At 37.6% G+C, this 24275-nt stretch overlaps 1 protein-coding gene across 9 annotated transcripts in view; it reads left to right on the plus strand.

The window, feature by feature from the left end:
- Positions 1-24275, plus strand: part of LOC114651655 (transcription factor COE3-like) — a 402694-nt gene that overhangs the window by 51753 nt on the left and 326666 nt on the right. For all 9 annotated transcript variants that reach the window (XM_051928475.1, XM_051928473.1, XM_028801490.2 and 6 more), the window contains one exon: positions 10038-10093. In XM_051928475.1, coding sequence (XP_051784435.1) covers positions 10038-10093 — 56 coding nt within the window. The remainder of the gene's footprint in view (positions 1-10037; positions 10094-24275) is intronic.

A 24275-nucleotide genomic window follows, 5' to 3' on the forward strand; every position in this document is an offset into this window, starting at 1 on the left:
AATTAAAGTCAAAACTTATTCCCTAAGCAAAAAAGTCCTGTCTCAAAGATAGGACACCTGGGATTGTGTGCTGCCCGCCTAAATAGCATTGGGGGTGATGACATCACGAAAAACACAACAAGAGTCATGTGATGGCAACCAAGATGACAACAGTAGACAACATGGCCATGTCAGGTGAAAACAAAACAAGATTGTTGTGCTCATTAAAAAAATGATATAATGTTAACAAATTTAAGTCAAAAAACTCAACCAATGCATGACAGTGGTGTTCATGTGAATTTTAGGTCAGAGGCTTCTTTTGATTTGCTGGGTAGTTCTACACATAAAATGAATAAGCTAAGCCTTATTTTCTTCATGAAGATGAAAAGCAAAGTTAATGTATTAAGTGTTTAAAAAAAAACAAGGTGCGAGATCAGCATCACAACATGACTCAACTAATTGTTTCTCATGAATTGTCCCTCTGGGAGCTACCACTTCAAAGGGCGTTCACTGAAATTTCCTATTTTGAAAGTCATATTTCTTGTCTGTCCCATAACTCGTGAACACAGCATGAGGCTGCCAACTCATATTTCAGTTTTTATTAAAGCCTCCCAGCCCTTCATTTAGGTTTAGGAATGGAGTGCTTTGTTTGGATTGCATGTTCTTCCAGTATTCAGGCATAGATGAGGAGCATGTGTTCTCCATCTCAAGAACGTCACATCATGTCATTTTCTAACCCATTTAATCCAGACCAGGGCTACAGGGGAACTGGATCCTATCCCAGTTAACATAGGGTGTAAGGCAGGAACAAACCCTGGACAGGCTACCCGTCTATCTCAGACCTCAAGAATAGGGTAAGCTAAATAAAAAGTATTATACTTATTTCAGAGAATGGCTGCGTAAGTGTTCGTCTTAAAGGAAAGATCAATTGTAATTTTCTCGCTGAAAAAAGCAAAAATTCAGAATACATTTAAATAGATAAAGGGGTTATCAGATGAAACGTCTTGTTTATACTGTAACTGTCATTTTATTATTCAACTTAGAAACAAGCTTTGCCTATTTTCAATTCATAATTATTTTTCTTATTTTTCCTAAATAAACTTCTTAAAGTGTTAACAAAGACACCACACATTTTTAAAAGAATGCTGATGTAAAACTGCAGACAGTTCTTACAACCTGAAGCCATAATCTCTTCTCTTTGATACACCAACATTGTGCACTTGTGGTTTGTTGTAAAAGCGATTCATAATCCAGATCTGGCCACACATTGACTTCTACGACTTATGCCGTTCAGGTCCCATCCTTCTTGAAATCATCAAAACCAGTTGGAGTAGGCAAAGAATGGTTTTGTAAGAACACCTCAGATTAATACCTTATGCACATAAAACTGGGGATATCTAAAAGAGGTGACAGGATAAATGATTCCTTCATGATTATTTACTTGTGTCCTGCAAGGTTGCATCTCCAGTGTCCATATAAACAGAAAAATGTTATATTATAATATGAAAGAAGTTTTTATTGTACAGAATGTGTGTAAGGCTCATATCCACAAAATAAACTTAAATCTGAAGTGAAATCTCAATTTTGATATTTTCCTAGTGTCCCCTCAGGCCACTAACACATTGTTAAAGTTAAAATGATCCTTGGAACACTAAGAGTGTAGTCGGTGTGATTGCACTGATAAATTAATCTGAATAGGAGGTTTTGTGTGGATTGTGCACAGCGGCCATGTATGCACACAAAGCCTTACAGTCCATGTCTAATGCAACAGGATTTGAAACAAATAAAATAATGATGAATATGACAAATAATTTTGTTTAATCATTTACTTTAGGTCACAAATCATTTACAAATCAGAATATTTGTTTCTATGAATGGAGCAGGTGGTGATGAGAAACAGAAAGAGTGAGTGGTGGGGACAGAATCAGTAGTAGAAAGGACTTTAGCCAGTAGGCCAAAATGCCTCCTGTAAAATATTGTAAGAATTTTAATAGAAACATTATAAACATTCATTATGAAGCACTAAGCCATAGAGGCTGGAGTCTATAGTTGTTTTCAAGCCAAATTTGCTAATTTTGTCATATCCCTAATTGACTAAATTACTTAGCTGGGACATATTCATACTTTGATTGTTGATTTACATAGAAAACCAAATGTACACATAACAGCCTCTAAGAAGTGTCCACAGTCACGCCACCCCATGGACACTACTGTATTTACAGTATATACAGTACTATGATAGGTGTGTGCAGAATGCAGCAAAGTTCTTGGATTAAAGCTTTATATGTGTGGTAGGCTGTGAAATTATTATATAGACAGCTCTAAACATAGTATTATTACTGTACATGCTGACTCAGTAGTTCTCCTCACACTTCTACAAGGCATACTGCATTGCCTTTGAATTATTTGTACTTTTTATTAAATAAACAACTTACAGTGAAGTTTTTGAGATTAGTGTTAGTAGCAATTCTTAAATTCAGTCTAATTTTTCTTGTAATGTGTGTCACAGTGTTGGAGTGGCAGTGGACTCCTGCAGCCTTACATGCTTCTGTTAATTCATCTACCGTAGTAGGGTGGAAGTACAAAGCTGATAGCTTTAACCCTATTACAGATATGTCCACTGTAACAAGCATGACCCCAATAGATGTTCAATGAATATGATAATTGACCTTTGTGACCTTCTGTGACATACAGTACTCTAGATTTAATAAGAAGTGAACTGGTGGCATGATAGTAGATAGGCCAAGAAAAACAATACCAGGGCAGTATCTCAGGAATTGACCGTATTTGTATAGACTGACATTGCCGGATACTATGAAAATAATGAAGGATGATGTTATGATAAAATGTGTGTTGCTGGCTTGAACAGAATTGTAGGCAGATTGAAAATATTGAGCAGAATATCTTTGAGAAAATATGAAGACACGTGTAAACGTTTCAGTCAAATTACAATGCCGTTTTAAGTGTTTTATCTGTGTGATCAACTACCAAAAATGATGGAAAATTTAACATAGGTGATTGGAAACAAACATCCTTAAGATTAAGCCTGCTGCTGTCTTCGGTTTTGGGTATAAAAGAGGCTTGGAATGACAATTGTTTTTGTTTGTAAAACCCTGCTCAGTCAAACTGTCTTTGTTTCATCTAGAGTAATACAATTACAAGGCAAGATTGATCACAGTATGTAACTAAAGACAGATGACAGTAAAGTGAGAATACGCAGTATGGAAGAAACAAGCTCCAATCTCAGACTGATAGTTGAATCATACAACACATTTATTAATGTTCTGCCATAACTGGGAGAGTGCAGGTATACAGTAAATAGAAAGGGGCCAGGAGATGAAACACAGTCAAACTAACCATGCACGGGTCGATACCAGAAGATCAAAAAGCACTATTTTTCAAAATGAAAAACAAAACCTTTAATTGAAGTAAGAAGTTGTAGCTAAAGTTCTTTTACTAGGTAATATTAACTGTAAGAAATTTGAACGCAAAGTTTTAAAGTAGTCATCTGCGGCCTTGGATAGCAGGAAATGTAGCATATCATACTAGTTGGCATTACAGGTTGCAACCTCTGGGCACCAATCCTTAGCAATGTTGTAACAACCACTCTGTAAGATGGCGGCACCAATGCTAAACAAAATGGCATCATTACCCGATACAAAAATAATTGAACTACTTTAAATACATTTTAAAATTAATTATAATCCAAACTGAAATCCACATGTTTAAAAACCCTAAAAAAGTACAAGGAAGTCAAAGTCAAATTTTTTTTTACATCTAACCTATCTCATAATAATTAATAATCTGTTAAGAAGAAGAGCAGAATGTGTAAATGTCATCTCTGTAAGGACAGTCCTGGGATTGCTTTTCATGTCCCCAGTATACATTGAATGTATATATATATATATATATATATACAGTATATATATATATATATATATATATATATATATATACAGTGTATATATATATATACAGTGTATATATATATATATATATACAGTGTATATATATATATATATATATATATTCTAAGCTATAACCAATCAAATATCTTTTTAGTTTCAAGTTCAAACTCTTGTTATTTAACATAAAATAATGCATGTATTTATTTATAAATGTTTATATGTTCAGTGATCAGAGAAAAAAAATGATAGGAAACCTCTTTGACAGATAGTGACATTAGGACAACAACAGATCATAGGTATCCTGTAGGTTTGTTGTTTCGGTGGCATTTCTTGTAGCTGCAGAAGAAGAAGTAAATGTGCCCATAGACTTACATTCTTCATTCTAGTGACAGAGATGGGACAGGAGAAAGATGAGCATATGATGGTACTTTTGAAAAGTGCGTTAGCCACACCACCAGACAGGAACCAAGACCTGAAAAGTCAGATCCATTGGGACAAAGGGCTCTTCTTTTTATTTTTTGGGTTTTCTTCCTGTACTCTTCCCTTCCTTCTTTGTTTCAGAAAATAAACACACCATTTTTAGAAATGCGTGAGCTGTTTTGCTATTATTCTGAATCTGCAGAAATACTGGGGCACTCTCCTGTTATGCTCTGTATTCAATTAATGCCACATTGGAACATGGCAGGGATTTTTAGCACATGGATTCAGCTGATGAGCAATATGCCAAGAAGAAGAGGTGCCCCAGCATATGTTCCTACCGGCTGGTCTCTTCAGTGCCCTTTGCTAAAGCTGCTTCCGTAGATGGGGCGCCTGTTGGTTCATGCACTCGCTGGTCGTACTCTTGAAAAAAACAGCACTACTTTAATTCAACCCCCTGAGGTCCAATTGGATTGCTGTCTTCACAATAACACACCTGGGATTTTGGGCTGTAGCACTGTTGTTATAGCAACTGCTTTTGTTTTTCACGAAGATTTGTGATTTGAATGTAATAATCAATGGTATTCTTCTGTTATTACCTACCGTAAAATAATTTCTTTCAACAATTTTATGCAAGCCCATTCCTTAAATAATTGCATATTAATAGGATTACATAAAATATCCTGACATATCCTATTGCAGGAATGCAGTTCTCTCTAGAAAACCTTGCAGGATAGTGTTACATGAAACATATTAACACATCTTTATTGATTTAGCTCTCCTTTGAACCTAACTAAGAAAAATAAGGCAATCAGATATGCTTTTCATCATGGAAGAAATGATTCCGGATCCTACACTTACATCAGTCTTCCACTGGGCCACCATTTTTTTCTTTAAGGTCACCAGCAGGTTTCTGAGAATGTGTCACTTTCTGTAGAAAAATCTCCTTCGGCCTTCAGAAATAATTACTCTGTGGGAAATGTCAGAAAGCAAAATAATGTTATCAATGATTTTTAGAACAGCAGATTGAAGGTTTCAATATAAAAAAAATGAATTTGATCTAAGCCTGATCTATAACATGCCCGTACTCATACATTATATTGCATTTTTAATAAACACACAGAGCGGCTGTTCTGCGAAGGCTCAACTTTAAGGAAGTACTGTGGAGGAAATTAATGTAGCTCTCACTACTCCTCCATTCCACTAGATGGCAGTCCACTGTTCCAGGAGCGGAATACTAAATCTCTGCCATATTGGGGAGGAGAGGAGGAAACCCAGAATCAGTTTGGGTGTTTTTCTCTTTAGAAACAGAAGAACCAGGGCTGTCAGATGACCTGTAACCAAAAAGGGACACAATTTTATACAGTACCCCATGTCCCCAGAAGCTACTTGTGGTGTCGTACCCACGGCAAGCAATAAATAGTCACTTCTGGCCAGTACAGTCTGGGGAGACTGAAGACAGATGGTGAACTATTAGGGATGTTGTGTTGGAAGATATTACTGGAGAAAGAATGGGTGCAGATTTCAGAAGGTCTTGACCACAGGCAAGTAGGCAAACTCCACTGGCTTCATCCATTTCCCAAACATGATTTTTTTATGCCTACTGATTCTCTTTTGAGATGGCATTGTGGTAGCACTAAGAATACCCAGGTTTGTGTCCCAGGCCCTCCCACAGTGGGATTTACATGTCCTTCGTGTGTCTTCATGGGTTTCCTCTGGGTGCTCCGGTTTCCTTCCGCTGTTCAAAGATGTGCAGGTTAGGTGAACTGGTGATGGTAAGCTGGCCCTAGTGTGTGTTTGGTGTGTGTGTGTGTGTGTGGCTGCCCTGAAATGGACTGGCACCTTGTCCTAGATTGTTGCCTTATGCCCTATGCTAGCTGAGAAAGGTTTCAGCACCCCTCATGAACCTGGTCTGGATTAAGCAGATTAGAAAATTACAGATTTCTGTTTTTTGTGTTTTCTTTTTTTATTTTATTGGATGAAAATAACTTTCAATACAATCAATCGAACTTAACAAAACAGAATTCAACCAAGTGCTATTATATTTTATAAATACCAAGATAGGAAAGAGTTCCCAGCATCGGAGGGCTAGTGGAGAAGGAAAGGAAACCACCTGCAGTTAAGAGTACTTTTTTATTCCGCTGCATACAAGGTAGAGGTTATCAGCAAAGGTTTGCTTTGTACAAGAAAAGTGTGACCCAGAAGTAGTTTCCCTTTGAGCATTATTATAACAAAAGAGGAGCTTTGAAGAATTCAGCTGAAGAATCTCATGATAGGCTCAGATTCCTCTGACAGATGGCCGATTTCCCAGAAGCTGTCTTGGGAATTTGTCCCCTTAAGAGAGGCCATTTGGGGATAAAGCAGAACGTTAACTCCATCTCCCCCAGTAAATATCTGCATGGGAGGACATGGAAGCTTCCAAATACTTATTTTTAATGGCAGGCAGTACAGAAGTAGTCCTGGGTAGCTGATGTTTCAGAAAATTATGGTGTGCAAGATAGTCCAGGACTTTTTATGTAGCATAGCAAGTTTTGTGATTTCTTTGGGAGTGAACCCTAGGTAAGAACCACTTCACCCCAGAGCCCAAAGATTTCAAGACTGGGAGATGAGCCTGCGTAATGGCTGTCGGAAGAGAGCTATATACTTAAGGGGGTGACACATCTTTTATGGTGTTTTGGAGATGGGTTTGAAGGCGATGGGGCAATCTGTTTAGTTATGCCCAGTAAGGCCAAAAAATAATAATTATTTTTTTAATTTCTGCATTCTGATTATCCATTTAACATTTGTGTTTGTTTAAAAACTAAAATTCCAGTTTTGAATCTACATTTAATATCTTATTTGCATTTTTTTTCTGGTTTGGATGACCTGTAAAGAATAAGACAAATGGAAAATACAAAATTGCCAGCATTTTTTAATTCAATCAAGGTATCAGGGTTGGGAAAGGATCCTACTTTGTACTTTTGCCAGGAAAAAGAGCACAGTTTAAATCTATTGATGCTATATACATATTGTAACTTAATAATAAAAATAAATGAGCAGGCCTGGACTGTCAGCCGGATAAAACCCTGTTTAATTGTCCAAGGCAAGATGGTAAAAATGAAAAGAAACAAACAAAAAACAAAGATGTTCCGTCTTCTTTAGGTAAGCATGCGCTGTTTTGAAGGGTTAAGTTGGTATTTCCAGTGGCACTCAATTACTGTTGTAGTCCTCTTTAATGTCGTGCTGCAGGAAGGAGAACAGCCAATACTGTGGCGGAGGGGACATCACTGTTGTTTAAGCAAGATCTTCTCTTCTCTAGAGTCAGAAGCAGAAGATAGGTTAGAGACTATATCAGAGGCAGCCTTAGGGGTGTGCAGGGCCAGCTACGTCAAACGCTGTTACCAGTATGTGTATAAACTTGCTCGTGGATTTAAGAAAAATAATGTTAACATATACCGGATTTTCTCATTATAGTATTCAGCTACATTTTTGCAAGATAACACACATACATTATCAAAATATAATGATATAATCTATTAAAAAAGTACAATTTATAATTCACGACAATACCACAACAGTGCGAAATGGGATGTGGTGTCATGTGGAAATTAGCAGGGCCTCATCTAATTGTAAATTGAAAGTATACTCTGAGTCTCAATATGCAAGATAATAATAATTCTTTGCATTTATATAGTGCTTTTCTCACTACTCAAAGGACTCAGCAATTGCAGGTTAAGGGCCTTACCCAAGGGCCCAACAGAGCAGAGTCCATTTTTGGCATTTACGGGATTCGAACCGGCAACCTTCCGATTGCCAGTGCAGATCCCTAGCCTCAGAGCCAAGATGTCATAGTCATAACTCACGTTGATGTCATGTCAGCCAATTATCATTAGCCATACATGTTTTTGTGCATTAATATTCGGACATGTTTATGGCCTACAAATAAAATGTGAGTTTCAGTGTTTTGACAGGAAGTGTGAAATTAACATAGAGGTATCATCATGAAATCTGTTACTGGTTATCAGGTTCAGAGACGAAAATCCACTTTTCTTGCCTTCTGATTGGAAAAGTCGTTGATGATATCTTCATAGTCTAATCTGGATGCAATGTCTTTTTCTATAGATAGGATGGCCAGACTGCAAAGCCTAACAAATCTGCTTGAATGGAACACGCGGACCTCAAAAGCGGGGGCAGTTGCCCCACTTGCCACCCCTAAGCGCCACTCTTGGACTATATCATACCTTCAGCCTTTTACTTGTGTGCCCTTAACCTGGATTCACAACTTTGATACTTTAATAATATACTAAAAGTTTACATACTACATGTAGATAGATAGATAGATAGATAGATAGATAGATAGATAGATAGATAGATAGATAGATAGATAGATAGATAGATAGATAGATAGATAGATAGATAGATAGATAGATAGATAGATAGATAGATAGATAGATAGATAGATAGATAGATAGATCCTTCAGGTTTGCTCAGCAGCAGTTTTTATGACAATAGCTCCCAGTCATTGTTAATAGATTATTTTCATGAAATCATGGGAATCAAGTGATTTTTTTTATTTTCAATTATTAAAAACTTTTTCAGATTTTATTGAAAATCAGTCCCTTGTTTTTTAAACCAATACTCTGTACTTTGTAAATGAGCCTTGTTCAGTTTGTGAATATATCTTTTTGTATTTTTGATGTACTTCATTCATTATTTGATTCGATGCGCTTAGATGATTGTTTGATTTGATTCATTTCTTTAATTATTTGATTTCAGGCATTAGCTTGATTGAATATTTCAATTCTTCTTCCAACAGTATTACATTTTCATTACAAATTGGCCTAGTGTGAGTGAGTACTCTATGCAGACAGGCATTTCTATCAGTTGGCAGGTCAGGTAGTGATAACACGGCTATTCAAACAAGGATAATATTTACCAGCTGACACTTTTCTTTATCTGTTTTGGCCTTCTTTTATTATGGGACGTACATTTTTTTTGTGGATGCTTCAATATGCTGCAGTTTACAAAATATGACAGTGTTAACATCATTTAGTTTAAACCACTAAAATAATAACATGAATTAAAAAAGTAACCATAAGCTATGCAAACAAAAAATGTTCAATGTATCTAAATATCTATCCCTCTGTTTCCTCAATCTATTTTTTTCCTTCATGAGGTCTTAGCAAACCAGAATCTGTGTTGGAAGCATTAGGCTTTTAAGGAAGGAACTACCAGCCGATCACAGGGCCAGAGACAGAATCTATGCCATCTACACACTGAACTGAAAATCAAACTCAGCAACATGTAGCTGAAAAGACATAAGCACTGCTCAACTGGTAAACCTTGTAATCTGAAATTCAACAGCATTTCACCTAGTAACAACCTGAGAACATTTCTTTTATTTTCCTGCTGTAAACCTGAGGACAACAATAAAGGCTGGACTGTAGAACATAAAATAAGCAATTGCATACACAAACAGTTTATAGTAAATAAAGATGAACAAAACACTGAGTTTTGCTGTAAATTCAGTTTCATGTGAATCATTTTAGTCACCATTTTAGTACATAGTGTCAAAGAGGTTATGGGTTTGTGGGGCTATGCATTGAACAGCATGCTTGGATTTGTTCTTACTGGATTTGATGAGCATCCTCAGAGTAATGTTAGTTAATTACTTCAAGTTGATGTTTCCCTTTAATTGAACAGTTTGTACAGAATACTAGATATTAACATGTGAATTGCTTTTTCTCTGCACAGGTATCAGAACAGAACAAGATTTATTTGTACGCTTGATAGACTCCATGACTAAGCAGGTAAGTGTCATTTCATTCTCATTCAGTGATCTGTGCTATCCCACTGCTAATCAAAGAAACTAAGTTCAAAACAATGGAAGCAGCTTGTACTACATGTTCATTATTAAGAGATGATACCTTAGACATAATCTTGAAGAGACTGGGCTACATAGTGCAAAACGCTTGTAAACATCTCACATTTCAGAGTGAGATGATCTCCTTTCTATAAGCAGTTTAAACATAAGAAAGGAAATAAAGATTATCTGGAAAAAGGTGTAAGATGGGAACCAAATGATTCTTCTCTTTTATTATGAAGGCTGTTAAAAGGAAGGTCAAAATCACCCAATCAAAAGGTAAAGTAAGATAATATTTATTAACCATTAATTACCTCTACAAACAATAATGACAATCACACAAGTAATAACGAAAAGGGCAAAAGGGAACTACATTGATTCTGAAAGTAATAACCCCCAAAACTAATCTGATTAGCAAAAGTTAATCATCGAAAGACAAAGTTGTAACTAACATGGAACATAGCCGAGCAAAGCAACAAATCTAAAATAAAGAAAATAAGAATCAGAAAGGGGAAAACAAATACATCTTAAATAGTAGATCAAATTATTAACAAACTATGTGTCTAGAACAAATTCCAGAAAAGAAAATAGATAGCCTAGAAAGGTTCATTACTAAAAGGAATTTCCAAAGCAAGGAGAGGCAAAGTCCACAATGTCCCATTGAGGAGATGAGGTGAAAATCAAACTTTTAATTAAAGCATCTCAGGTAGTGACTGGGTAATCTGGGACCCTTTCAGGGTCCCCACTACAATTGAAATTAGTGGACAGGACACCCAGTGAGTTCAAAGTAATTTTGCGGTTCAGTTAAACTTTAAAATATATATTCATTTTTGTTTTAAAAAAGATTTTCTTTGTAACATTTCATTATTTATTGCTTCTCTTATTTAATTATTTATATGTGCTACCTCTCTAAAACAGACCCCTAATGGGTCAGCAATCAGTGCCACCTATGAATCAAAAATTTCAAGGGGAAATAAAACTTTGGCTTTATTTTAAAGAGGGGGGGGGGGGGGTTCAATTTAAAAAAGGAACCTTAACAAAATTATTGGAAAATAAAAATAGCCAGGGATGGAACCCCAGCTAGAACCTGACACCTGTCTATTATAATGTGAGGCATACATACAAAATAAGGAAAACAATGAGGGAATAGTGTTTATTTAGATGAAAAAAACAAAATGATCTGACGCAAGATAAAATTTAATATTTGGATATGTATTATTCTGAGCAAATGGATATCTCACCCCATCAAAAGAAAGTCAAAATCTTATACACTGAAGCTCAGGAGTGCAGCTGGGTATTTGCTTTATTATTGTATAGTATTGCAACATCTTGTCCAAAATTATAGTAATACTTTAGTTCAGGTAATGCAAAAGTGCATTTACGTCTCATTTACTATTATGTAAGAAGATTTTAACATATACTTCTTTGGGTCTTCATAACACAAAGGTGTAGTGGTTAAGGCTATGAACTTCAGACCCTGAGATTGTGCGTTTAGATCTCACTACTGAAACTTTGTGACCCTAAGTAAGTCACTTGACCTGCCTGTGCTCTAACTGGAAAAAAAAGGCAAAAGAGATGTTATCAGTTGTATCCCAAATGTCGTAAGCCACCTTAGTTAATGGTGTCAGACAAATAAGTAAATAAAAAAAGCTTTTTTTAATATTTTCCCTTGTCCGCCTACTCTAAAGCTATATTAAAACCAAAGAATACAAACATAGCATTACATTTCCCAAAATCCAAACTAGGGGTCATGGTGGCCAGAGCCAACCTTGGCAATACTGGGTGCCCACTAGCATACATAAGGTGTTACCAAACGTGTGTGTATGTATATGTGTATGTATATATATATATATTCATTGAATTCGTAGTCTGAGTCCCGACCTGATTGTATGGGTGGTTACCTACCAGGTAATGCATGTGGTTGGTCTGCCATTCGGCAGTTACGAGAATCAGATCATGGAATGTTGCATAGTTTACTATCAAATAATGCAAACAGTACACGACACATGTTTCGCCCTTATTTGGGCTCATCAGGCATACACACTCTACTGCTCCCCTTGCGGAGATTGAACCTTGGACGTCAGCGACGAAGTCCCTTTACGCTACGCCACGGCGTGTAGTTCGTTTATTTGACAGTCTGTAGATCAGAGTAATTACATTCATTGCATTCGTAGTCTGAGCCCCAACCTGATTATATGGGTGGTTACCTACCTACCAACCCCCCCGATGCCTTCAGCGTCCAACCCCCAGTTGCGGCCAGAATATTAGTAAAATCTGTAAAAGTACAAAAGAAAAATTATTATTTATTGGAGTCAAAAATCATGAAATTCTATAAATATGTAAAAGAAAAATTAATTATTATTTAATGGAGTAAAAATCATGAAATGAGAATAAAATATTTAATGTCTTACTGATTGGAGTATTCTCGTTAAACTGAGGTCCACTATGCTCGATGAGTATTTATAAGAGACTAAATAAATGCTCCATTCATTTTAACTGACATTCTTATAAACCTCGACTTTCTTCATATTTTAGTTTATAATTTAAAAACAGAATAAGAATCTGAAAATCTAACATCATCACATTAAAGTTCAATATATTCTGAAAAGAATGATACCAAACATATATATATATATACAGTATGTAGGTTTTAAAATAAGCCAGATTTAAAGCATGACAAAAAATGTGACATAATAAGATTTTATATAACACAACTGGATTCAAATTGCCTCTGTTTAAAGAAGCACTCCCTGATATTATTGGCACTTCCTCATAATTTCAGTGAGTACCCATTTCTAAGAAAAACACAGTAATCCATTTATATGAAATATCCAACCTACTGGAAATTAATGTTGAAAGTTTAAAAAGGTTTGCTGATGTCCATGTGCTCTCTGATGGACTGGCCTCTAATATCCTGGGTTTGTTGCCATTTTGAGCTTAGTGTTGAGAGTGAAGCCTCGGATTCTACCATTTCTTGTAAATGAGAAAGAAGGTTCAGTAAAATGATTCAAGGATGAAATAATGTGTGCATCAGGTGTAACCAAATTTGAATAGATGTCTGTTTTGTAGCCTCTGATAAAGTTATCAATGTTAATACATGATATTACTCTTTTGACTTGTCACGGCCTTTATCCTGAAATACAGTACACTGTATTGCTGATGAAGATAAACACTGGCTCACCATGTTTACTTTGTTGCTATTCTCAGTCTCACCCAGAGCAGAAGTTTAAAATAGAGTCTCCTTTGGCATTTTATGCACATTTTCACAAAATAACTTTACAAACTAACAGTCATCCATGGCCTCATTTCAGTATATTGAGTTTTATTGTTAACTAGCTGAAATACCCAGCGTTGCCCTGGAGGAAAATAAAGTGTTTTTTTTTTTTTAATTGTTTGAGAAAAATATAATAAAAAAAACACAACTTTAAAAATAAAAATAAATGAACAAATAATGAAGACTCACTAATGTGCTTGTCTTGTGGTCTTGTACAGTATGTATGTTACCATCCAGTTGACGTTCGGAACAAGCCAACTCTATTTAATTTCAAAAGCAGCAGGGGCGCGGTGGTGCTCAAACATAAAGAATGCTGGCAGTCACCTCCAGTTCACCCTCTGTTGGTCATTCCGAGTGTCAACTGGATGGTAACATGCATACAAGACCGCAAGATCACCCCCCCACCCTACCCAGAAGGGGGTGGGTTATGGTTGATTTCACCCTATAGTATTTTTAGTCAACCAATGAGAAACATGTGTACCAAGTTTCATGAAAATTGCTCCAGCCGTTCGGAAGTGATGCTGGAACATACATAAATACATGCACACACACATACATTGACTTTTATATATAGAGATACTTGATCTTAACTAAAGCATTTTTTAGCATCCTTCCCCCAACCTAAAGTATAAAACAGACATCAAGAGTGACTTTAATGCATTGTGGAATTATCATTGGAGATGATAAAAAGCTAAAATAACTAAGGAATGAAATTTTGTAGAGTAACAATATGTCATTGTAAAATAAACTTTACAAACAGTGATTGTGAGAAAAAAATCACACTGGTAGTGAGAGCTCCTCCAAGCCAGTGTGGGCAAACAGAGTTGACAAAGGGGAAGCAATAAAGGATGCTATGGCAGATGAACCTAGCAATGGATAGATGGCATCCTGATGACTTTTGCAGAGGACAAACACTATCCATGTGTTATTTTAAATTTCTGTAGAACTCAGAGAATGGAGTGGAACCAGAAAATGGGCCTTCTCAAACTCCACGAGTAATTCTGGGGCTGACATTGAGTGAGCTTCATGAGTGCTGCAAGTAGACAAAAACACAATGAATGGTCAGATTAGCTTGTTGGATGTGTTGGCAGGCAGGGGTATTAATTGGCAAAATTTGACAAAACGTTTTTTGCAGTGAATTTGCTGGGCTTGCCAGTGACCTTGTTTGGCGAATGTTTTTCTGAAAATCTGCCTTGAGGCTGGCTTAGATTAACATTTTTTTTCTCCTGCCACATGGTGCTTGCTAGATTAATCAATATACTGGATGAACTTCTTCTCCCAGTATGGATTTAATAAGAACTGTTTTAAAAAATTAGCAAAAAATGTAGGAATATATTTAAACACAAACCATGCACACAGAAGGAAATTGGAAATGTGTCGCATTTTTGTGTCTTAAAGGTAATGTCTTTTGGTATGGATTTATATGTTTCCGCTGTATAATACTGAACCTACCTCTTTAATGGTATTACCCAGAGAGCCGTGCAGTTGATGCAAATAGGAAGGAGTGAAGAATCCCATGTCAGTGAGTGAGCAAAAGTGTCAGGGAAAACAAAAGAAAAGCAAAATGTACTTTTAGGTTTCTGAGGGGTGAGTACCTGCTTTCGAATTTATGGAGTTAAACTTTAGTGAATTCATGCTTCCTGCTTCTGTTGTCACTGTTGTGATGTTTAATTTGTCTATTTTATCTTGGAGAAGCACAATGGCACAGTGGTTAGAACTGCTGCCTCACAGCTCACGTGTCATTTTTGGCCACAGTAATCGGTCCCACATAGTTGACAGATGCTCTCCCAGCTCTCTTATCTTAACTTAAAAGACCATTGCATCATTATAATCCACTCAAAACGGGTTCGGTTCCTTCTTCTCCATTGACCTCACTTCAAAGCATTTCACAGAGTTTAGCAAAGTCCTCAAACATTTCCATGATTTCTTCAAACTTGTGGCAAAGTGAATTGAGCAGAGTTGACAGTGAGGAAATGGAGAAATGACCTCACCTAATTCTCAGGGGTAAACCTCTAGGTGCTTTGGAATTGAATGTAAATTTGATTTCTCTTATTTTCCTAATATACAGAAAGATATTAAATATTATTGATATAATATGGCTCTTTATCCATCTCTCCACATGTACAGTTAAATAAAATACATTTATTGAACCTACATAGATCTGTTAAAATAGTAACAATCCTCAAATTGTTTTGCAAGCTACATTTTAACTCATTCTGCTCTCTCTGACCAAAATAATCTAATCCCAGTTTTTGTATTTTCTCCATACTATAATGGCTGAATTTTCCACCCTTCAATTTACCACTCCATTGGTTCTTGCCTTACATTTTATGTTGTTTTAATAGGGTACAGTTTGTTAAGATGAATGCTTACAGTTAATGTAATTTAGTTTCCCTTTGCTTAAAATCATACCCATATCTTGGAGCTGTATTGTTGTCTTTTTTGTATTAAATATTACTAAATCACATGCAGACAGTGAGATGTAGTGGTTAAGACTATGAACTTCAGACCCTGAGATTGTGAGTTTAGATCTCACTACTGACACTTTGTGACCCTGAGTAAGTCACTTGACCTGCCTGTGCTCTAACTGGAAAAAAAAGGCAAAAGAGATGTAACCAGTTGTATCCCAAATGTCGTAAGCCACCTTAGTTAATGGTGTCAGACAAATAAGTAAACAAAAAAAGCTTTTTTTTAATATTTCCCTTGTCCACCTACTCTAAAGCTATATTAAAACCAAAGAATACAAACATAGCATTACATTTCCCAAAACCCAAACTAGGGGTCACGGTGGCCAGAGCCAACCTTGGCAATACTGGGTGCCCACTAGCCTACATAAGGTGATTTAAGAGTTAACAATTAATATGACATACATGTCTTTGGAATAAAGAACACGGTAGACATGGGTAGAACATAGAAACTCCACAGAGACAACAACTAAATGTGAGATTTAAATGCAAGAACCTTTCATGAGGTGATAGTATCTTCCACAAATATTAGCTTTTGTATTGTTCTTTCTTCTTTTTCTAAGAGACACAGGGTATGTAAATCATTGTGTAATTTAAACTATCTTCTAGCAATCAGTGGAAAGGATCTTATTTTAAAACACTACTGCTTTGTAAAATAATCAAAAACAAAGAGATGATTCCCAACTTAATGTATTTCCTAAATTATGAAGGCTTTTACATAAGGTACATTTTTTTTAATATATTCCAGGACGTGTCCAGGTATCTATGATCAGTCATGCTGTCCTGAATACTCCAGTCTTCACACCATTCATGTACTGTATATACCCAAAAGGGAACATGCAACAAAGTCGCACACCCTTGGAAAAGCAGAAATGATTGTCCGTTTTTTTTTTCCTTACCCCCCTCCTTAAATCTGTCTCTATATAAGTGTATTTGAGAAAGGTCATATTTCTTTATAAAAGCCTGTGTCATGGGCTCTGTGAAACCCTAATAGTTTTCAATTTACTCCTAACCATTCCCATTCAATCTTTTATTGTTTTCCATCTGTTCCAATCTCAAGCAGGCTTCGCTGACAGGCCGAATAGAGAGATATCAGTATATTGTATTATAACACACTCGGGTCTGTTAGCCCATTGAAATCGATAGGGGCCCTTCTGTTTTGCAGAGCTGGGGATCAATCACAATGTTGTGCACACGAGTGCGGGGAGGGGGATGAGGGAGGGGAGTGACTGCTGCGAAAAGAGAGCTGCCCGCCTTGGTCAAACTGCTCTGCAAACGCAACACCTGTCGCAGCAGCCTGCCCAATATGTATTTAAATGCTAGTCAAGGTGGCAATTTGGCAGGCTGCATGCCCATCCTGTGACCCACAGATGTAGAACAAGCTGTCACAGTGGACCACCTGTTAGAAAGTTTGGGGGCAATATTCTCTGATAATTTCTCATTAAGAGAAAATATTAGACAGCAACTGAACGGCAACCATCTGCCCGGAACAGCAATTTAAATCTGAAGACACCTGTTGCAATGCGGAGAAATCAAATGCACGCAGAGCACTTTTTATTTTAAGTAACTATTTTGAAGGCATTGCCTGGTTGTTTTTATTTTTAAAAGCTAGTGATATGTTTAGTGAATTTAATAGAATGTTAGCAGTAGTTTTCCAGATTTTGCTCATGGTGCACACTCCTTACAGCGATGGGAGATTTAAGGCTGACTGTTGTACTTGTAACTTTACCATGCTTTAACACCTCCCCTGATGAGAGAAATTCTCCTTCACATCATATGTCAGACCGACTAGTTTTCAGTTTCTTAACGTTTCACTGCTGACACCCTTGACAGAGGCACACAGAGGAAGAGAGTAAATGACAGAAGCATTTTTCAAAGTCCACCTTTGCCATTATGAAAGGAGAGATTGATCCTGAACCTAATGACAGGTACCATTAAAGCCAAACTGTCTATTCCATCACAGCCTGTTTGCTTGTCCTAATGGTCCTCACAATATGTAGATGATTGTTCAGGGCACCTGATGCCACAGGGCTCAGTCAAGCAATGAAAGTTTAGAAGCCTACACCTGCATTCTTTCTTCACATTTTTTCTGTCCATTTCAGGGATACAGGGAGCCCGGAGTGAGGAACAAGTTTTGGACAGGTCTTCAGTCCATCTCAGGGCATGATCACCAGTTTGTGCTGAAGGTGACAAGGTTAGCCAGGGTGTCATGCAGAAAGTGATTTTCCATGATAGCCAGCAGCTTAGACAATTTCTTACTTCCCCCTACAGCCAACACAGAGTCTAGGGTACTGCCCAGGACAGAGCTGCACTTCCAAAGTAAATGTTTATATGCTAGTGCCCCAATGTACCATTGAACTTAAAGGTAAACTTGCAACCACAAACTGGTAGAAAATGTACAGAAATACCTCAGAAAATGATGGCCCTTTTGTTAATTGTTTTCGTGTTTTCAGCCCAATTCAGATTTTTGTCCAATATTACCTCTAGGTACACTTATACTTGGATCAGCTAAACTTCCACTTCCTTTGATTTAGACTTAGGTTGAGGAAGATTTGCTGTTCGTGAACTCCACTACAACCTCTTTTGTGTTGCTGTAAAAGCCTATACCATTGTACTCATTCTCTTGTCTGCTATTTACTGTATAAACCCCACCTTCTACAGGTAGAATGTCTCAGAATTGTATTTGACTATTAAAGGGTTAAACATCCAATCCATGCAAGCGTTGAACAAGGTAGGAGAAAGAACACATCCCTGACGAACCCCAGAATTAACTGTGATAAACGCAGAGGTCCTCCACTTTGCACAGCACTCACAGTGCCACTGTATAGGCTGGCCATTACATCAGGCAACTTTGAGTGGATCCTGCAAAGTCTCAGGATGCCCCACAAGTCAACTCAATCAACTGAGTTGAATGCTTTACAAAAGTCGACAAAGGCTGCAAAGAAACTCTGCTGTTATTCGTGTTTGTGTTCGATGAGAACTCTCAGGATGCGGTTGATGGTAGACTTCTTAGGCCTAAAACCAGACTGCTCTGGTCCATGGTAGATGAGCAAGTGATCGTGGATCCTGATGATGATGACTTTAGGGTTATTCCCCTGTAGTTTGTCCTGAGTATGACATTAAACTGTATCCAGCCCTGCAAACGGTCCTCCAACTTGCCGGGAACACTTAGAGGTTGGTGGCAGGATTGGCATTCTAGACACCATAAAAACTTCACGCAGTTCTAAAATGGCAGACAACACTCTTTTCTGCTCTATGTGGCAGTGGCTCTGCTGCAGCCACCCACAGGATGGCTGCTTGCATTATGAAGGGGATGGGGGAAAGCCCTCGGGAGCCTCATCCCCAAAAGAGTCGAAACCACTGGAGAGCCAATGGAGTCAGGCCTGTTAGGGATTGGAACTGGTGCGGAGCTGAGGTATCCACTGCTGAACAGCAGCACTTTGGTCATCGGGTAATACTTAGCTTTCTTTATATTGTTCTTTACATTTCTGCTAATTTATCCCATAATCTAAATGTTCTCCTTTTCATGTTTAAATGTTTTGACTAGTCAACAAAAAATAATCATTCCATTGCCTCACATGACCCTTCATTTAGATGCTGGAGACAGTCAAACATGCAGTAACAATAATAATTATGTATGTCTCATTAACACTGGTAATAATAATGGTAATAACAAAGGTGAAACTGTAAAACACGGACTTTAAATTAAGGTTGATTGAATCATCAGTTGATTGAGGAGGAGGAGGAGAAGTGATGACATTAATAGGAGAAGGTGGATAGTGTTTATAGCTTTGATCTTTTTTTGAAGGTCATTAATAATTGAGTTGCATTAGCAGCAACCTGGCTACATGATTTAGTGATATTTGGAACTTAGCCTTTGTTTAGTCAAAACTTAAATAACAGTAGAGATTATAAATTGTATATTATGTCCATTTCTTTTTTACATTTATTTTGAAATGTACGACTTATCCTCCTTTGCAGAATGGCGTATTTATACTAGGCAGATACTTGTGGTACAACGTAAGGATTCTATCAAATAAAAAATTCATGGAGATGTAGCAGGAGTTGTAAAGAACTCTTTTATTGCTAGTTACTAATCTAGCAACATACATGCAGTTTTAAAGGCAACAGTCAATGCATATGCCATGAATAAACGGGTCTAAATATGCTAGAAACGCCATGATTTATAAAAAGGATTCCATGAAGAATTGTAATGTTGAGATTAGTTGTAATTGGTTGTAGCTAAAGGACACTTTGAGGATGTGGGACTTCACAAAATGCTCTGGAAATGGTGCAAAAATTTGATCACTTAATAGGAATTGTTTTAGTTATAATTTAGTTTCCCTTTTTAACACCGTCTCCCCAGAAAGAGATAAGACCTTGCAGCTCCCTTTCTATGCCAAAGCACATTGAGTCTAGTGAATTTATTCATGATGATGTATGCAAGGTACACAGTAGAGTTCCCAGTTGTGACAGATGCCAAAAATGGAATCTGTTATATGGCATTAAACTCTTCTGTGATCTCAGCATAGCAATTGCTACAGCTGACCACTGCACTATACTGTCAATGGTGGAGAGCATCCTGGATTTCTCTTGTACTGCTCTTCAACACATCAAATTCAGTCATAGTGGCAGACAAGAGTTTTAGGACCAGAAAAGTTTCTGTTATAAAAGTAGACCCTCAAGGCTGTGTCCATTGCTTATCATGCATCAACATACTGTTCCTAACCATTATGATGGACAGTACGCATGTGCAGACATCCCACTTGGGATGGGTTCTGATTTCTTACACAACTGGGAGGCCAGTAGGATAGAAGGACAGGGGGACACAACCTTGTGAGGCTACTGGCTCCCCTGACACACTAGATGACAGCCTCAATGGGTGACACTACCAGTGCGGACACCAACAAGGCATGTTGGGAACTGGAGTCCAATATAACAGCCTTGTTGGGTTCTGTGGATACCACCAGGGAGTTTCGTGGGGATATGTGATCACTACTTTTTGGAACTTGACCCAGAAGTGTTTCCAACTAGCTATGTCTTGGCACCAGAAGGAAGACAAAAGGAGCTGTTTACCTTCATCCAGGTGAGTTGGAGTTAAGAGAAGGACAAAGCTCACCTGGAGGAGTGGAAGGTCAGAGAGAGAGAGAGAGAGAGAGAAATGAAGAAGGAGAATTGTGCTGTGTTTGGTTGATGCCCTTTTTGTAGCCTTTATACAAGGTAGTTGTAAGAATAATCCGTTTATTTAAACCAGGGCTTGTGTCTGTTGTGGTTGCTTTTGGGGTGCTGCAGTGCCTCCTAGTGGTCACACCAATGTATGCTATTTCCACCCTTAGATTTTAGTACTAGGGTGTTATACCATGTTAGCCATTATGAATGTAGTGAGAAGTCAAGTCAAGTTCTCACTACAGCCTTAGATTTGAATTATTCTAGCTTTTTAAACACTAAAACTAGGTGTACGTCCAAGATATTGGTGGCTTATTGCTTGAAGAAATCAAAAGCTGGGCAGAGCACAATTTTTAACAAACGCACTGTAACAAAACAGAACTCATCCCAGCTTTATAAAGTGAGCTTCTTCTCATTCAGTATAAATGACAACACTATCATGCCTTCATCTGCTATTGAAAACCCTTAACATTATTTTTCACTCATGACTTTCTTTTTCAATTCACATAAATTATGTGAAGAAAGTTTACATCTACCTCCGTAACATCTTTCAAATGCACTAATTCCCATGTTTTCCTGACACCAAAAATATCTTGTCCATGCTTTTATCAAAGGCTGACAGCAGTTCTGTGTGGCCACATTGGTTTCCTGTGGCTTTCATAATTCTGTGCTTGATCCTGTAAATGAATGCTTTATCTGGCCGTATTCCTGACTACATAGCAGTAGCATTCTATGTAACACTCTTTGCCTTTATTACACTCTAACTATCGTTGATGGTTTTATTTATTTTATTTCATAAGTGCTAGAGGTTAGAATGCAAACACAAATTGTAATTGAAAGACAGGCAACCAGAGATTGATTGGGAAAAACTTTCTTATGGGAAGAAAATGATCAGTTGTGGTCAAGGAAGCAAAGAATTAATACAAGGTGTCCTGACCTGGAATATTTGCAGTTATCTTTAAGCTTAAGGACGTCTTTCCTTTATTTTTGCATAAAGTATAGATAGTTCATACAACCCTTCTTTCTTAAATAATGTGCAATATAATGGGTTATCAAAAATAAGGCACAAGGTATCCTGTAAACCAAAAGAGATCAACATCTGTCGTGATCTGGACTTTGTTGTATGTTTTTTTTTAGTCTTTTTCTTAGCCACAAAAAAAAAATAAAGAAATAATTTTGGGTGTGATTAAGGTCAAGATGTTTAAAGATCAGATCATTTTATTTTGATGCAGAATGTTTTTGAAGATGTTAATTTCAAAATAATCTTTTCACAGTTCCTTTTTTGATCATGTTATGGGCGCCATCATTTTTTGCTGTTTGTGATGCAGGGTTGGTAGGCAGGATACATTATGCCATTACCATAACTGTATAAAGGTTACTGTAATACACTTCAGTTTGTGGACAAATAAAAGCAAACTAAAATTAAAAAAAAAACTTGCATTATATGGGTTGGAGGTGATGGTGCTGACCAAAAAACAGGACACAGAGCTGGAGGTGGCAGAGTTAAAGATGCTAAGATTTGCACTGGGTGTGACGAGGAAGGATAGGATTAGAAATGAGGACATTAGAAGGTCAGCTCAACTTGGACGGTTGGGAGACAAAGTCAGAGAGGCGAGATTGCTTTGGTTTGGACATGTGCAGAGGAGAGATGCTGAGTATATTGGGAGAAGGATGCTAAGGATAGAGCTGGCAGGCAAGAGGAAAAGAGGAAGGACTAAGAGAAGGTTTATGGATGTGATGAGAGAAGACATGCAGGTGATGTGTGTAGCAGAGTATGATGTAGAAGAGAGGATGATATGAAACAAGATGATCTGCTGTGGCAACCCCTAACGGGAGCAGCCGAAAGAAGATTATTAAGGATATCTCTAGCTGCAGATTTTTGTCTGTTTTTTATGTTGATTTATGTCATGCATTTAAATTAGGCTGCTGAAATATTCTGGTTATTGACTCACTCACTACATTTCTAGATCTATGATTTTGTCTCACATCCCAGCATTTGTTAATTTGATTCCTGCCCTCCTGGATTCAGCCTCAACCTACTATTACAATTACAATCCATCTTCTGATTCCATCTTACTTTAAACTGTGTGGCAAGCGGCTGGGGGTGGTACCCAGCCAGGACGCCCGGAAGGACCGGAGGAGGGATTACGCCTCCTCCAGACCATGAAGGGGCGACTGCTGTGGTGGCTATGGGGACCACTGGAAAGGAGCTTGGAAGCTCAACCTTATAGGGGCCCGTGGTCACCGCCAGGGGGTGCCCCGATGCCTGAGGAGCTCTGGCCCTCTGTACTTCCCCCACACCCAGAAGTGCTGGGGGGAAGAAGACCAGGGACACCCGCAGTGCTTCAGGGTGCACAGCTGGCACTTCCGCCACACCGGGGAGTGCTGGCAGGCGCTTATTGGGAGGCACCGGAAGCACATACGGGTGGGTATAAAAGGGGCCGCCTCCCTCCATTCGATGGCTGGAGTCGGGAGGAAGTGAGACAGAGCTTGGGAGGAGAGGAGTGGAGGCGGACCTGAAGAGAGAAAAGGCATTGTGAGGCCTGGACTTTGGGGTGATTGGTGCTCTGGCACTGGGGGGGTGTGTGCTTTGGACATTGTAAATATTGTAAATAAACGTGTGTTGGTGCATTTAAACAATGTCTACCTGTCTGTGTCCGGGCTGTATCCCATAACTGTTTGTGTATTCTGTTTAGAGAGGTTATCCATGAGTGAAAAATATAAAAAGTATGAAAACAAAGAGTAAAATTAAAATAAAAATTAACCAAAAATTAAAACTTACATATGATCCTGACAGGTCAACCCTCATTTGAAATCTCACTGCTCCCTGAAATAACCTGTGTTCCAAAATTCTATTGGAATGATCTCACTAAAGTGTTAAATATGCTGACTTCACTGTTTCTTTTAAAAGATGACTTAGAACTCATCTGGTCCAGCAGATATTTAGCTTAAACCAAAACTTCATCTCTGCCACCACATCTCATGTCTCTGATCGTGTATTTATTAGGGGTATTTCATGCACCATCTGTGACTATGGTTTTATTGTTCAATGATTTTAGTTTTGGTTGTATTTGTCTTTGTTGTGTTATTTAAGACTTGCAACAGTAGTTTTGTTTTAATATATTTTATTTATTTAGTTTTCTTTGTATAGTACTGTTTCATTGGAATTTATACTCATTTTTTGCTGCCAATTGAAAACGTTAAGTTCTAGGGGCGTAGTAAAG

This window comes from Erpetoichthys calabaricus, chromosome 5 (assembly GCF_900747795.2).
Source record: "Erpetoichthys calabaricus chromosome 5, fErpCal1.3, whole genome shotgun sequence".
Taxonomy (NCBI): domain Eukaryota; kingdom Metazoa; phylum Chordata; class Cladistia; order Polypteriformes; family Polypteridae; genus Erpetoichthys; species Erpetoichthys calabaricus.